This window comes from Halyomorpha halys, unplaced genomic scaffold, assembly GCF_000696795.3.
Source record: "Halyomorpha halys isolate HHAL.00 unplaced genomic scaffold, Hhal_1.1 Scaffold1435.1, whole genome shotgun sequence".
NCBI lineage: Eukaryota > Metazoa > Arthropoda > Insecta > Hemiptera > Pentatomidae > Halyomorpha > Halyomorpha halys.
The window spans coordinates 20521-37399 of NW_027111056.1; the positions used below are offsets into that span (position 1 = coordinate 20521).

At 33.3% G+C, this 16879-nt stretch overlaps 1 protein-coding gene across 5 annotated transcripts in view; it reads left to right on the top strand.

Moving 5' to 3' along the window:
• Positions 1-722: 722 nt before the first annotated feature.
• Positions 723-16879, top strand: part of Bx42 (Puff-specific protein Bx42) — a 31772-nt gene continuing 15615 nt past the window's right edge. For all 5 annotated transcript variants that reach the window (XR_010843893.1, XM_014434854.2, XM_014434853.2 and 2 more), the window contains exons 1-6: positions 723-882; positions 1360-1501; positions 5010-5177; positions 5257-5439; positions 5515-5639; positions 10147-10216. Coding sequence is in view for 4 of the 5 variants with exons in the window: in XM_014434854.2 (XP_014290340.1) it covers positions 869-882; positions 1360-1501; positions 5010-5177; positions 5257-5439; positions 5515-5639; positions 10147-10216 (702 nt within the window). In the remaining variant the exon portion in view is untranslated. The remainder of the gene's footprint in view (positions 883-1359; positions 1502-5009; positions 5178-5256; positions 5440-5514; positions 5640-10146; positions 10217-16879) is intronic.

A 16879-nucleotide genomic window follows, 5' to 3' on the forward strand; every position in this document is an offset into this window, starting at 1 on the left:
TGAACATTTTTCACGGGAATGAAAGAAAAAATCTTCCAATTATACAAAGGTGAAACACTCCTAATTTTGAATTCCTTTGAAATATGGTAATTGAGGGTTTCAGATGACGCTAAGAACAAATTTGATCTGCTTTTTCTTAAAAAAAAAAAAAGAAAAAAAGATTGTTGACCTACTTTGCTGAAATCCTGATTGTAATTATTAGGGAATAAAAAGTCATTTAATATAATAACCATTATTTTTTTCTTATTCTTCAGAAATATTAAAATGGATTGTCTTATAATAACCATGAAAAAAATGTATACTTTTTGAGCTACGCGCCAAAAATTCTTAATTTCTTTAATAATTTTTTTTACCCAAAAAATCGGGCGAGCCTATATTCTTCCTAGGGAAATTCTGAGCATTTAGCAAAAAGCCCCATTACAATCGGATAAACGGTGCAGGGTACGGCAGTTACAATATATCCCACAGGCAATAACAAATGACCAATTTTGATATTGACCATGTAAGGGGGGGCTCAAGACGGGTTCTCTAACATCACTGCAATATTATTAGGCCCAAACAAACCAATTAAATCATTACATACCACAGTAATATTATAGTATACTAGACTTACGAACATCTGAATTTCAAATAATCCTCATATTTTATTAGTAATATACAGATTATAAAATTTACTTCTATACATCAACAATTCAATTTTTATTATTTTATTGTTCTGTTGGTTGGTATACACTGCTACAACAACACTGCTACATGAAATATCTGAACCGTAATTTATTGGAGTCGTTGGGGTGTAGGGTTATTGTGATTGTTAGTTGACTAAGTATTGTTGTTAACTATTTTTTAGGCTTTTCTTCAAGTTATTACTATGTCGTTGTCTTCGTAAGTAATTCTTTATTTATACAATTCTTTTTAAGTTTTGAATATTATTGTTTTCCATATCGGAAACTTGTATTTAAAAATAACTATAATTAATATTTTTAAGGACTGCATTGATCGAAATGCTTCCTTTAAGAAGTTTCTAAAATTTAAATGTTTATGACAGTTTTTTTCTCCTAATTGTCAGCTTAACAATATAATTTAAGAGGTGTACTTTAAAAATTAATTAGATTTTGCATCTATTGAATGTCTTGATTGCTTTTATAGTTGATCTTTGTTGTTTCATGTAACAGTAGTTTCTCTGTAACACTTTAAACTCTATTCATTTTCATGTTTGTTTGCTTTTTCCGTTGAGCTAATTATGTGATCTATAATGAAGGATTTGTGCAATCGAGTATTTCATCATTTTTAACTATAATTTATTTTTTAATTCTTGTGGTCCTAAATTTGTAGTCTTGAACAACTTTATTTATGTTCTAGATTATTGCCTCCTCCTACCCAGCCTGTTTGGGAACGAGAAGAAGATCCGAAATGGCCACCTCCGCCTTCTGCTTTAGTTGTAGCAACTCCTGCTGCACCTCCTTATGGCCAGAGAAAAGGATGGGTTCCTCGTTCTCCTGAGGTATGTTAGTTGTACATTTCTATTTATTTTTTTTTTTTTATATCATTTATTAATTATTTATAATTACAAATTACCAGAGTTAAAGAAGAACCTATTAAGTTGGTATACATATTGTTACTAAGGGTGTGAATCAGGTTCTTTCGTCTTCTGAAGATTTTGATCAGATATAATTGTAGAGAGGTATTAGCTCATTCTGAGCAATGTTTTCTTTATCATTCTGTGGATGTCTAATTGGATTTATTCAATTTTAAGAGGTTTTCTCAAGGATCTAAGGAAGAGTTTCATTTTATTGATTTCGATTTATGGAGGTTTCAGTCAGCGAAAGTTGATTGTATTTACTCTTTCCATTACAAGTTTAGTGTAAGATCAGCTTAGTTACATACAAATAGTTAATAATGCCTATGTTTATGGGAAGCTGAATGATCAGTTATAGTTTAAACAATCAGATAATGTTGGGAACATTTTAACTTCAAAAGTACTTTGAAAGCAGAAACAGTCATCCCCAACAATATTTTCCTAATAACTGATTTAATATTAGTTTCATTAACATTTAAATTATTAGTTTTACTTTGATTGTATAATTGCCTTATTATTAGGTTAGTTAATTGAAAATTAGTGATTTCTTGATTATTAAAAGTTTTTGTGTATAGTCTTTAAATTATTGTAATTTCTTAACATTCTTTTAGAACTGTGCTCCCGGAAAATTATAGGAATCTTGAATTAGTGAATGCTGTATATATTCTGTTGTGCAAATATATTCTCTTATGCAAAAATAGAAAAACTAAACCTTTTGCATTAAGTTTTATGGTATTTATTGTTTTTAATTAGGATATATACATGCATAATGTACATATAAATTTATATTTCTGTAAATCTTAATTAATTTTTGTTTATAGATAGTAAAACAATGTGTTATTTGTGATTGCTTGGCTGGCTGGTAGTGTTTATGTTATCTTATGTAGAACACCTGAATGTTGTCGTGACCTCAATTTTCCTCTTGAACTTTCAAGTCCCTATAAGAAAGTGGTCATATTTAACAGTTTTTTTAATGAGTTGTTTTTGAAGGATTAGAATTTTATTCAGTTGTTTCTTGCAGAATTTTTTTTCTGCATAAACAACACATTAATTTTATCTCCAAATAGCTGTGGAAAACTGATATGTATGGCAAAATATTTCTCAAAATTCACTTTTATTTTGAACTTTCCTTCACAAATAATCTAAAAATAAAAGTGTGAACACAGACATAGGCCCTTCCTGGACATGTCAAACTTTCCCACCCCCTCTCGGGCGGGGGGGGAGGTATGCCTACCTAGGGAGCGTTCTGTCACCTATGGCCAATGAGGAATTAGATTAAAAAATAAGGTAACGCCCCAAAATTGTGGAAGTGGGAGAAAGGGGACCAGGAAAAAGGGCAGTCAAGAGAAAGACTTAGACGAGAGAGGACCATGCTTGAGAGAGGAGCAGAAGAAGAAACAAGAGCGAAGAGGGGCAAGATGCACTTCGACCAGACGAAGTCGTAAGAAGGGCCATGAGACATGGACATCCCTTATGAACAAGACGACACCTACGTAACTACATTCCACGGCATAAATCAGCAGCTATAAGTATAAATTAAATAATAAGTAATAATGTAATAATCGATATCTTATGGCAACCATTTATCTGAATCATTAAAATCATTTTAATCATAGCAATAAATTGTAAATAAATACATAGTCTCTTTATGTTATTTATATACTATTATATAACCCAGTATACCACCCCTTATTATATTATATAATTAATAGTAACAACATTTTTTAAGTATAAAAGTATTTAATTGGTAAACTGGTAAACACACAAAAAGCCTTTGGAAAAGAATCCAATCATAATAATAGTATTTTAGGACTCAATATATAATTAAATAATTAACTTATTTTTGGATAATTGCCTTCAGCGATTACCCTGGCATCCCGATTAAATCTCAACGCAGTACATAGCAGAATAATGAATATCACATCTTTTGGAGTGAAACTACTGATGTTCTATAACACAGGAAAAGAAATTATATGGGAGTATATTGATTTTGTGACATGAGATAAAACCGAAGTGATGCGGAAACCGAAGCTGGTCAGTTCTAGGGAAAAATTTTAATATTCTGGTAGGATAGTAGGAACTTAAAAGAGATTAACAATCCCAGTAGTTGAATGTATAGAATTGAATTACAAACTCCTGTAATCTCTTAATCTATTACAATATAAACATTTTCCTGCTAGAATTGATTTAGGAAAAGGCTGTTCTATTCTATTTATTGTTCTGGATCTAATACATTAAGCTGTAAGAGGGAATGCATGATCGTTATTAATACATTATTTCATTTCTGGAAGTTTCACTTGCCAGAAGTTTTTTTTATTTGACAACAATGAATTGAACATGTGCAAATAGGTACTTATGTACATAATTGCAGCAGTATGCATACATGTCATTCCGAAAATACTATTAATTAGTCAAATATGGTTGTAACTAAAAGGTCAATCATAGGTTGGTCAAAATTTTCCTACATGTTGTAGTTCAGAAAAAAATTTTTAAATAAATGTTGAGAGAGAAGATGACTTCCTTTTTCAGTCTTCATGTAATTGAGAGATAATGACAAACTGGTAAATATAGGTGATTAGATGAGTCGATGATCTATTTGGAAGGAATAGGACGAGCAGGAGTAGAAGGGGTTTAACCCATCCTGACTCAGTGACTGTGTACATTTTTATAACACATGCAGTTAGCATAAGTTCTTTCTGAAGACTAGGTCTTTTCAAAACATTCACTCTTGAACGACATACCTCTATTAGAGTACCTTACCTACACCCAGTTCCTCTTCCTTCAATTCTATACAGTCATAACCTTCTAATAAAAATATTTTAAATACAAAATTTGGAATACAGAGTACATTTTAGTGTTATGTATTATTTTTCTTAAAAATACAAAATACTTTTTGTACTTATTACTAAAAAACACTTGATACAAAAAATGTATTTTATCTATTTATTATAATTTTACCTTGCCTATTGGCTACTCAGGTTTATAAGTGGTGGCTTATCACACAAACAATATACTTACGCCTCTACACAAAGGACTAGTAGTGTAGCTAGTTTTCTTGTGTTTTCAGTTGACGGAACTCTTGTTAGGTTATAAAGAAAAGTGCCCTCTTTCCCCTCTGGAGCTAAGCTATCAAGGCGTCATAGGTGATGCAGGCAATGGCAACATACTTGATGGTCTCTGGTGCACCACAACTGTATCATAAGGGGTCAATGTCAAATGTTTTATTTTTATCTTGTATTATTTTAAAATACAGTATTTGTAGTAATACCCAACTTTAGTGAAACCCATACGAAATATTTCTGAAAATTTATCCTTCTATATTATTATAAATGTACTCAAAACTTATTTATATATCTGATATTACAGTTTGCATTTAAAGTATTGCTTAGTATTTGTAAAAAATTAACAAAAATTTTTATATTACTTTTTATAGGATTATGGAGATGGTGGAGCATTTCCTGAAATAGCAGTTGCCCAGTATCCTTTGAATATGGGATTAGAAAAGCGTGAAAGTTCTTCAAATGCCCTTGCTGTGCAACTTGATGCTGAAGGGAAGATAAAATATGATGCTATTGCTCGTCAAGGTCATTCCAAAGATAAAGTATTACTTTTTTATTTATTTTTGTTTTAAAATCCGTTTTAAAAATGAAAGTATTTATTTTATTTTTTCTCCTATGCAGATTATATATTCCAAATTAACAGATCTACTTCCATCTGAAATAAGATCAGAAAGTGATCCCACTTTGCAAAAACCAGATGAAGAAACAATCTTAGAAACTACTGACCGAACAAGACTGGCTTTGGAGAAACTTACCAGTTCTAAAATATCCTCTGCTATGCCAGTTCGATGTGCTGAGAAATTGGTATTTAAAATTATTAGTTTTGTTATAACAAATCACAGATCACAAGACGTAATAATTATTTTAAACATTTTACAGGCACCAGCTCAGTTCATTCGATACACTCCTGCTCAGCAGGGTAGTTCTTTTAACTCAGGTGCTAAGCAAAGAGTTATTAGAATGGTAGAAGCTCAGAAGGATCCTCTAGAGCCACCTAAATTCAAGTAAGCGATTATTTGATATTTAGTTAAGAATTTAATTGTTTTATATTTTATGAAACTCTTAAGAAAACTATCCAAGATCTCTGTAATTATTAAAAAAAATTAATTATGTTTTGAATATTCTTATGATTCCTGTCCAAAAATTTTGACTTGATGAAATTAAAATTCCCTTTAATTCAAGATCAATTTGCCCTCGAAATAAAAAATAGTTTTGAAGTCTTAGAACCTTTAGATGAAGGTTACAAAGACATTAAAAAATTATGTGAAGGAATCAGAGATAGTATTAAAAAGGTCAGTAATTTGTGTCTCAGAAAAAGGGAAATTAATAAGAATAAACCCTGATTTTATTAATAGTGTCTTGAAATGTGCGAATAAAGAAAAGCCGCTAAGTTAAAAACTCTCAATAATCCTAGTGAAAACAATGTTACTTCCAGGCCTCAAAGAATAAGAGATAAGAAATGTATAAAGGTATTAACCGATCCCGGAAATTCCACTATGTAGTGATTCAAATAAGAGATAAAAATAATATTATATTATATAGCTAATCCAGCAGATATATTGAATATGTTTAGTGCTGAACCGTATGGATGGAAGAACCAAGTTGAAATGGCCATTGCCAACCCTATAAAGTAGCAGGACCTGACAATATTCCTAGTGAACTAATCAAAGTATGTGGTGAAATTGGAGTTTCTAAAATACACCTTTTGGTCGAAAAGATCTGGGAAATTGAGGAAAGGCCTCAGGAATGGAGGGAGTCTCTACTTATTCCTTTTCACAAAAAAGGGCCGATTACTGATTGTAATAACTATCATGGAATCTCACTCCTTCCGGTATGTTATAAAATATTTACACTAAACTTAGCTAGTCGAATTATGGAATACGCTGAAGAAATGATCGGAGACTACCAATGATGTGGTTTTAGACGTAATCGTTCAACTATTGATCAAATTTTTTCATTATGGCAAAAATTTCTTGCTGAAAAAGTAGGAATACAACAGGGTAGTTCATCAGCTTTTTATTGATTTCCAAAAGGCTTAAGATTTTATTGACTGCCAGAAGCTGTATAATATTCTGATTGAACAGGGAATATCAAAGAAGTTAGTAAATCTCGTATGGATGTGCATGACCGAAACATTTAATAAGGTGCGAATCGGAAAAATAAAATAATAGAGATAGAGTATAACAAATTCAAAAGTAAGAGAAATGTACAAAGGTATTAATGATTATTATTCTGAGAAATTTGAGGTCCGGTCGGGTTTAAAACAAGACGATTCTTTATCACCTATCTTATTTAATCTAGCACTAGAGTACATCATTAAAAGTGTGGTGAATACCGAAAAGGGTCCAACTTTGGGTGGTAAATTACCGGTGCTTGGTTATGTTGATTTGGTATTATTGGGCAAGAACAAGGAAACTGTAGAACTAAATACAACTGTGTTGATAAACTCCAGTAAGGAAGCAGGTCTTGAAATAAATATGGATAAAACAAAATACATGGTTAGCAATAGAAACACGAGTAATTTCGGTGATTTAGATATAGGAGGAAATACGTTTGAACATGTAGATAGGTTTAAGTATTTAGGTTCTACGGTAACTAGAAAAAAAAACAAAATTGATGGAGAAATAAAAGCCAGGTTGAAGGCGGAAAATGCTTGTTATTTTTCAATTTTGAAACTGCTTAGCCTCACGCCTCTTAATAAAAAACTTAAAAATTAGAATTTACAGAACTATTATCCTTCCCTCTGTTCCTTATGAATTCAAGACATAGCCTCTCATACTAAGGGATGAACAATCCCTTAAGGTTTTCGAAAATAAAGTATTACGTAAAATATTCAAATCAAAAAAGGATGAATTAACAGAAGAATTTAGAAGACTACACAACACTTAATTAAGGGACCTACACCCGGTAAATATAATTCATTTTATAGCATTGCGGTATATAAGATGGGTATGTTAGGTCGTAAGGCTTAGTAACGAGCGTATCCCTAAAATGTTAGTAAACACTGACCCAATGGGTAAACGTCCGAGGGGTAGACTAAAATGTAGATGGGAGGATTGCGTTAAATTGATTTAGTAGAATTGGGTTTGGAGGGGCATTACTGGAAGCATGTATGTAGAGAGCGATTGGTGGTATCGGCATCAAACCTTCGGGTTCGTTAGGCGTTCATAATCATTAATATCATTCTAATGATACTATCAGTCTTCATTTTAGAGCTGTATTTACATTAGAAACTTAATACTATATCTTTAATTAAATTATTTAACCAATGCTATACTTGAATAATCAAGCAAATAAGATCAAAGAAAAACAACTGAAGAACAGGAAGAAACTGTAGAAAGTTCCTGACTTTCCATCAAAGATGAAATTTAGACTTAAGTTTTATTCACAAATGATTGAAATAAAAATAAAGCTTAACTAAAATGTACTTTTAATTTGAATGTGCTCATGATGCATAGAAACAGAGGGTGTCTATGAACATGTTGAGAATTAGTTAAAAATTGACTGTGAATCCCTGCTGAAATCATCAATTTTTTTAAGTTGAAGAACATATGTTGCTTTAAGTATTTTGGTGTCAATAATGTAATCCAGTGCTCTTTTCATAAAACTGGATGGAAATAATTTCTGGTGATTACATTGATGTTCAATATGTGGAATTAGTTACTTATTAATATTGAAAAAAATATATCAGGTATATTTAGGCAATATCAGGCAGTAGGTACTGGGGCAGGTATAAAATAAATCTTAGGGATCCCTTTGACGCCACCTGATATTGTCCTACCAAATGGTTGAAGAGGAAATTCCCGAAATAATAATTTGAGATTTGAAATCATTTTCTCATATTTCAATTCATGTTGATAACATGAATTTGTTTGTACAATGTTTGAGTTTTGTGCAATTGTTAAGTCAAATGGCAATAAGGGCTTGATGTCAAATGTTCTGGTGTAATTATTTTATAATGGCTTATTTTATGTTTTCTGGTGATGATAAACATGAATAAAACGTTCTATTTAATTTTTTCCTTACTATTATATTTACTGGCATTCCCCATAACATCATTCCATTGGAAATTCTTGGGTTAGATGAACTGGTGAAGTACTGGAAGTCAGAAAATTAGGCATATCTCAAAAGAAAGAACATCCCTCTGTTAATTCCTATATATAAATATCCCTCGGTTATTTCCTAGTGAAAGTCAAATCAAAATTCCAATTAGTGGTATGGGAGGATGAGCATGTTTGTTAGGGCACCCTGTATATAAAGAGAGTGAATATGTATCAAAACTATGTGGTTTCCAGAAATTATTTTGTTTCCTAGTGAGTACATGTATTAAAGTTCCTTTCTTAAATACAAAATTTGTTCATTTTGTTTTATTATTCTGAGTAATGAAATTTTCTAATCTTCATAAGAAAAAAATTATTAAACTTACTCTCCCTCAAAATTTGAAGTTTTGTGTTTCAAGATACATATAATCCAAAAATCAAATTAAAAAAATCCATTCGTCCACAGTCTTTTTATATTTCCATTTCAATATTTTATTTTTGTAATTTTGTAAATTAAAAACTGTTTAAGTGTTAAATACACTTACAATATGTTGAGACTACTAAATACATTTATAATATATTATGTCTAGTATTATGTGAAGAGGTTAATTTTTAAAATTGAATATATAAAATATAAATATATTGTAATATGCTCCTTTTGTAATAAATAGTATATTTTGATGTATAAAGGGTTTTTAATATGTTTTCTTTTATGTATCATTTTAAGATTGTTAATTTGTTTTGTTTATCCAAAAAGCAAGCTAACCAAGTTTCATTGTTTATAATAACTTTGTGATACAAAACAAAAACCAAGATGGCGGTACGTTGAATCAAGGCCACGTTGAGCAGATTCAAATATCATAAAAACTATTTTAACTCGTCCCCTCATAATTGAAAATATAGAAAATTAAAGGAAAAATAGAAATCAAGAAATAGTGCTAATGAATAATATTTAGAAAGTAAATCATTTGGAAAAATCCCTAACTGTTATGCGACAATCGATGTTTACATGTAACCTCAAGGCAGGTTTTGTTTTTGGAGAGAGGTGAAAGGATCTCACCAGGATGAAGTCTTCAGGAATTTCTGTCCAGCAAGAGTAGGAACCCATCTTGGACGCCAGAACAAAAGAAAAAAGAATACACCAGGAATCAACAGAAAGAGGGTTGTGAACTTGGTTAGTTTGGTTATAACTAAATTTAAATCAAATTGTAACAGAGATATTAATTTAATTAAGTTAATAGTAAAAGTGTTAGTATTCTGATTGCCTAGTAATGACATGCCCTGAGATTAAGAGTCTTGTTATATAATAAAATTAATTATTAACTATTTGATATTAAAGTTCTTAAATTAGAACCCAAGTTATCTCTTATATTTGAGAAAAGTTATAAAACGAGGAAAGATTCTTTTTATTTTTATTTTTAATATTTTTATAAAATTATTACAATATATACACATATATATTTTTTTGTAGGATCAATAAGAAAATACCAAGAGGACCTCCTTCCCCACCAGCCCCTGTACTGCATTCTCCTACCAGAAAAGCAAGTATTTTCTTGGATCCATATGTTGTAACAATATGTATATATATATGTTAACGCTATATTTTATAATTAATTTGTGTTTTATTGTAAATAGTATTTAATTAGTAGTAGTGTTGAATTTTTTTTTTTTTTTTCGTATCCTTTATTATTAAATATATACACTACATACATACAAATGACAAATGTATACTAGCATACTACTGCCTTGTGGCATTGTAAGGTTTATTGCAGGGTCCAATCAACATTGTCAAAATCATGCAGCTAACGCCAGTGGATTATTGGATCAGGGAGGGACGTTCCACTGGTTAGGTATGAGTGTAACGACTTTCGACTGTAGAGTCCAAAGTCCTTCCCTCATCGAGGATGTCAACTAAGGGGACACTGCACTGCCACCTCCCAGGTCTTGGTGGAGGGGTAATTTCACGAAACAGAGGGTTATAGCAGGCCTTCCACCCATAAAAAAATTTGATGTGTCGTTGGCTTATGAATACGGCACAGTGTGGAGTTGGAGCTCTTCATGGATGACACTGTTCTTGGCCCTGTGAAGCTTGGTTCCCCTGACGATTCTTCGAAGAACAGATCCCTGGAAACTCTTCAGTCTGTTTAACATAGTTTTATAGAGATGTCTCATTAAAGGAACACCATGGAGCAGAGTTGGTCTGATAATTGCTTTGTAGATCATTAGTTTCAGCCTCAGTGAAAGTTGTGGTGAAGCGAGTAGATGGTGTAGCCTATACAATTTAAGTCAGGCCAGCTTGAACCTCCAACCCTGGATCTATATCCCTTCCAATCAGCTTTATGAAGAAGGTACTTGTTCGCTGGAGATCTAGCAGGAGTACCCTCAAATGTATATTTCACAGGCCTGTGATCGGATGGGCCGAAAGGAAGAGCTTGACAATCAGTGACTATGTGGGCGTACCTGGTCAGGAGAAGATCCAGAGTTGACATCCATGCATGTCGAGACTGATGTTTGATGATGAGGTGTGAACCACTGGATGGAAAAGAGCCAAACCCCTCGGTCTCTTATACACACAGCTGAAAGTGTACCGATGTTTTTATCATACATCTACTGTGACTATGTGCCTACCAACCGTCACAGCCACTGGGTTAGGGATGCTCCTAGAAGGGATATCCTTCCTAACCAACATCATAACACCCCTCGGGTCTGAGGTGTACAGACCTCTCGAAACGACGTATAGCCACTAAATTATATCCAGGACGAGGTAGTGAGCATAGTATCAGTTCGGTTAGTGCAACCAAAGCTAGCTTATGTTGTTGTAGGAGTATCTCGATCTCAGCCTGCTTTGAAGAGAGGCCTCTGACGTTATAGTTCAATATGATGTGTTCAGGCATGGTGATGTTCCAAAATTTTACCCATCATATCGATCAGTGTAGTTACCATGCTTAGTATTTGATCCATGCGTGAGAATACTGTTCGATAGCACCATTGGATGTGGAAGCTGTTATCGTCCAAGTTGATGATTGCAGGCTGAGTCAGTTGTTGTGGCTGCTGCTGTGTCTTCTTCACGGATGTTCCACCCATGAGTTCAGAGAAAGCTAGGTCCTCTTATGCAGTCCTCTCATAGCAGGCACTGAAGCCGATCATGCCAGTTCTTGTTCAGCTCTTCTCTTCTTGTTCAGCTCTTCCTGCCGTACTGGACACTCCTTAGAATTGGCTAAGTGTCCTACCATTCCATTATATAACTTGTGTGCACTGAGGTGGTCTCCTTGCAGGACAATCTGTGAGGAGGTGGGATTCCTCACATCGAGGACACACACAATGCCTATCACAATAGGCCATAGTAAGACTATATTGTTGGCACTTGCAACACTGTATTGGGCAACCATCCTCCTTGAGTGGGCTTGCCCTAAAGCACACATGGTCAATGGCTTGAAGTGCTTGTAAGAAAGATAAAGAGACCATATGGTCAGTTATTACTTGAATTAAGTCCAGTGGGTATTGCTGGCCATCTTCATGCAATCTAGTCAGGCGCCGAGCCATTTTGAATCCCGGTAGGTGTTGTCGGAGGTCATCAGTAATGTCATCTAGTGGGTGATTTACATGAAAGCCATATAGGACAAACTTTTTAGAACGCTTTGTCCCATATGGCACAAAAGTGTGAAACCTCACATCTTTGTCGATGCGCAGTAATGATATGGTATCCATACAGTCCTTGGCCGTTTCTAGATAGACACGGGTTTGCTCCTGCGAGGAGTTGGTCCAAAAGCGAGTAATGTTAATGCTGTTTAGCATAACCTTAATTGATGGCTGAGAGATAGCCGGGGAAATGATGATAGGTGTTGGCTTCGTGGGTGCAGATTTTTCCGTCAGTGTGACTGAGACTGTAGGTTTATCAGTATTTTTAAGCGTACGTAGTACATTAAATTTATTAGAACATATTGTAGGTCGAGGTAGTACAGACCTTGGCTTGAATGTGGCCTTTTTGAGAATAGTTGCCCATTCACCATTCTCATCATTACTGTGAGCATGAGGCTGCTTTGCTGCATGGGCTTCTTCATCTCCTGGAGTAGCAGGGTCTTGATCCATCAACTCATCACTATCAGAGGAACCCGACTTAGGTGGGGTCTGAGAACCACCAATGATGGTATCAGGCATGCTGATTGGTTGTTGGGTGTGGTGGGGCATACCACTTTCAACTGGCTTACTCTTAATGTATATAGATAAAATTTTATTAAAGAATCTAAGCCTAACACTGCACTAAACTCTAAACACTCCTATCTCTGGTCCAGAGCACGGAAGGCAAAATTGTCACTTCATGCACTTTATTTAAACAAGCTAATCTGGGACTAACCTGTGTATCTTCTATTGGTCAAAGAGGATTCCTCAACTGGAACCAGCACCAACGTAATTTACTCCAGTATTCCTGGAAGTTAGATAATAACAGGAAAGCTAAACTTAACTTAACCTAAAACCATGTTATCAACACAGTTGCCAGGTCAAAAATGTTGAATTTTATTACATTTATTTTTATTTATATTATTTTAATTGGAATTTAGTTATTTGAGAAGAGAAATATGTATTTATATTTGTTTGTTATAATTAAGTAATAGAGACAGTTGCTAAGGGTTGATAACCGTCGCTAAGGCATCACCTACCAACAGGCCGACCATCTTCGTTTTTAGTTAAGTTCCGGCTAATTAGTGGCCATGATCGTTTGCAACCAGTCCTGTCTAAGTTTATTTGATGTTATTATTGAACATTTTTGAGTGTTTTAGTCACCATTACAGCCCAAAACTGGACCTTTACTGCATTTTGACTTTAATTAGTTCCGGCTAATTAGTGGCTATGACCGTTTGTAACCAGCCCTGTCTGGGTGCATTTGGTGTTATTTATTGACATTGTGAGTGTGTTAACATTAAAGTCCAAAACCAAACCTTTTCTGAGTTTCTGGCCTCTGGATGCAATATGAATTGCTGCTAATTAATCGCTCGCATAATTCATAAAAACAACTAAACCCTGTCTGACCTTAATAAGTGTCAGTGTGGCCATCTTGGCTTTTAGATATTTCTACTATCAATGAGCCACTACACCAACCTTGGACCATTGCAGCGGTGTATTTAGCTACAGAACTGCGACCTACACACCTCGACAAGCAAAATATCTTCCTCTGACCTATTGTGGTAGACCAACCTTTCGTTGACCAGTATTTATTTTATATATTTATTTGTTGTTGTAAATTATTTTCTTTTGTTTTCATCATTTATTTACCTAATTTTATTTTATCTGAAAGGCATTTTTATTTTTATTCGTTGTTTTATTCATCTTTTGTTTCTTTTATGTTTACGTTTTATAAATGTTAGATTAACCAAATAAATGTTTATATCCGAGCCAGCCAGTTTGTTCTTTTAAAGCTTTCCAACAAAAAGACATAATCAATTTGAGGTGGCTTTAACAATATGTATAAAATATGTTGATTTATAGCAGTTGTCAATTTTAATGCTGGTGATTGTTAAAGCTTCATAAATCTGGTGGAATTAAGTAATGTAAATCCTCTCATTAGTTTGGAAAAATAAAAAAAATTACTTAGTTCTTCATGTTGTGATATTGAAAGAGAAATTCACCACCCCTGTAATTTAACTAACAGTCGTCTCCATTATGAAAACATTACTATTAGTGTTGGTATTTTGTACTGTGCATATTTGTATTTATAAATTAATACTCTTTATTAGATCTCATTATGAAACAGGGCCCTGGTAGCCAAAGGTTTTATGGTCTTTAAATTCCAACCAAAAAAAGTGAAGTTTCCAACTGAACTTCGAAAAAAGACATATTTTCTTCAAATTTATTTCTCTTAGTAATATCCTTGTAAGTATGCGTTTCTCCAGTGATGCTTCCATCTCTTTACCCTATTCAAATACTACTTGGTGTCTCTTCCCTTTTCAGTCCACAGTTTTAGCTGTATAATCCACCGCACATGATACCTTTATTGTGGAGCATGACCAGTGCACCCAGAAATTTTTCAAAAGAGTTTATATATATGGTGCCTTTAAGATTTCCTCAACTTGTTTTTGTGCTTTTACTACCAAAATGAGTGTGGAGAAAAATGAAAAAGATATTGAAATGACTGTTTAACAGGGAATGGGAAGAATGTCTGTTTATGTATGCTATCATATCAAACTCAGTGATTTTATTTATTGTAAGAAAAAAAATAAAAATGTTTAATTTGTAATGCCCAAAAAATATAATTTGGAGAGATACTGCACAAAGAATCATTCTGATTTGGATATGAAGTATTCAATTGACTTAGCCTTGACATTTTATTGAATCTATATTTATTTTATTTTTATACCAGATCGGCCTGGTGGGCCTTACATGGTTGATATAACTTATATTATATATATTTTTTAACAGTTGATTATGAGGGGGTATAGTCATACAAATGACACCCTTAACTATATAAAATGTTCTTATTAAAAGAAAAAAAAATAATAATAAAATAAATAGATAAGAATAATGCTTCTTAATTAAAGAGGAAAGTAAAATTAATAACATGAAATAATGATATTGCTACACTTAAATAAAACCAACAATTGTCTTCTAATAGTAAAAAGAAACAAGTTAATGTGAAAAAGGGAAGAGAGAAAAAAAGAGAAATAAAAATTATTAATAAATAAAATGAATAATAATAATAGGTAAATAGTGGTAGTGTGACTATGAATTAATTTTATATTTATTAAAATTTATAAAAGAATGCCCTGCAGCAGTCTGGGCTTCAGTCTTCGGGTTGAGGTTGGGTTTCCCAGGTTGTAGGTCACTGCTCCTTTAACTTTCGGCAACTGGGAGTGGAACTTCATGAACCGTTTTTTGATATAATCCTCTATTGACTGCAATTTGCGATGCAATTGGCTATTTCTTATGAACCAAGGAGCATTAACTGCGATTCTTAGGACTTTATTTTGAAAAGATTGTAGTTTTTTCCTTTTCGTGAAGGATCCCGCTCCCAGACTTCACAGCCGTACATCAGCAGTGGCCTGAGGATTGTTTTAAATATAAGAACAGATGTTTCTGGTTTTAGTTTGGAATTTCTGTTTAGGATGGGATATAGCATTGCTAACCTTGCATAAGTTTGAGTTAGTTTGATGTTGATATGGTGATTCCAGGTAAGGCGGCGATCTAGGTGAATTCCCAGGTATCTTACTATTTCACTGGCAGGATTCCATTTCACATTTTTACCTTTGAGGATTAGATCCGGTGGATCTGGTGGGTGTCGAAGAGTAAAAACTTTTGAGTTGCATTTTTCAATGTTCAAGCTCATCATCCATTTAGTGAAATATTGTTCTAAATCATTAAGGTGACTTCGCAAAGTGTTTCTAGCTATTATTATGTCATCATGTTGAGAGAACACAGCTGTACCATCAGCGAACATAGCTATGGAGGTGTGTGTGGACTGGACGATGTTGTGAAGGTAAAAGTTGAACAAAATGGTAGAAAGGACTGAACCTTGTGGAGTTCCAGCATAGATTTGTCTAAGGATTGAATTTTTGTTATTAATTCGCTTAATGAGCTCAGAATATTGTATAGGTATTTTGGAGTGCCTGCTTTCTTTAGTTTATATAGAAGACCTCGATGCCAGACCTTATTGAATACTTGTTGGAAATCTAAGAATGCTATCAGGGTATGTCTCTTTTTTTTTTAATCTGCTAATTATAAATTCCGATAGTCTTGCCAGTTGGTGAGAAGTGGAATGACTGTATTGAAAACCGAATTGAAAATCAGGAATTATTTCGATGCTTTGAAAAAAAGAATTAAGATGTTTTTTTATAACTGATTCCAGTACTTTTCCAAAAATGGGTAATAAACTGATAGGTCTATAGCTGCTGATTTGTTTGGCGTTCTTACCAGGCTTGTGAATTACTATGAGTTCGGCTTTCTTCCATGTATCCGGAAAATATACAGTACGAAGGCAACTGTTGAAAATTGACGTGATAAAAACGACAGCTTTCCTGGTTAACATTTTGATTGCTATGACTGGGATCAAATCATGGCCAGGACTTTTCTTTATCTTGAGCTTTTTAATCAGGTCCTGGATTTCTATTGGGGACGTGAATTTAGGTGGGAGTTCAACTGTTGCGAGGAGGAGATTTACATACTTGTCAATTTGATCAGAGACTGAATTTGGACGTATTTCTGTGTTGGAGAAT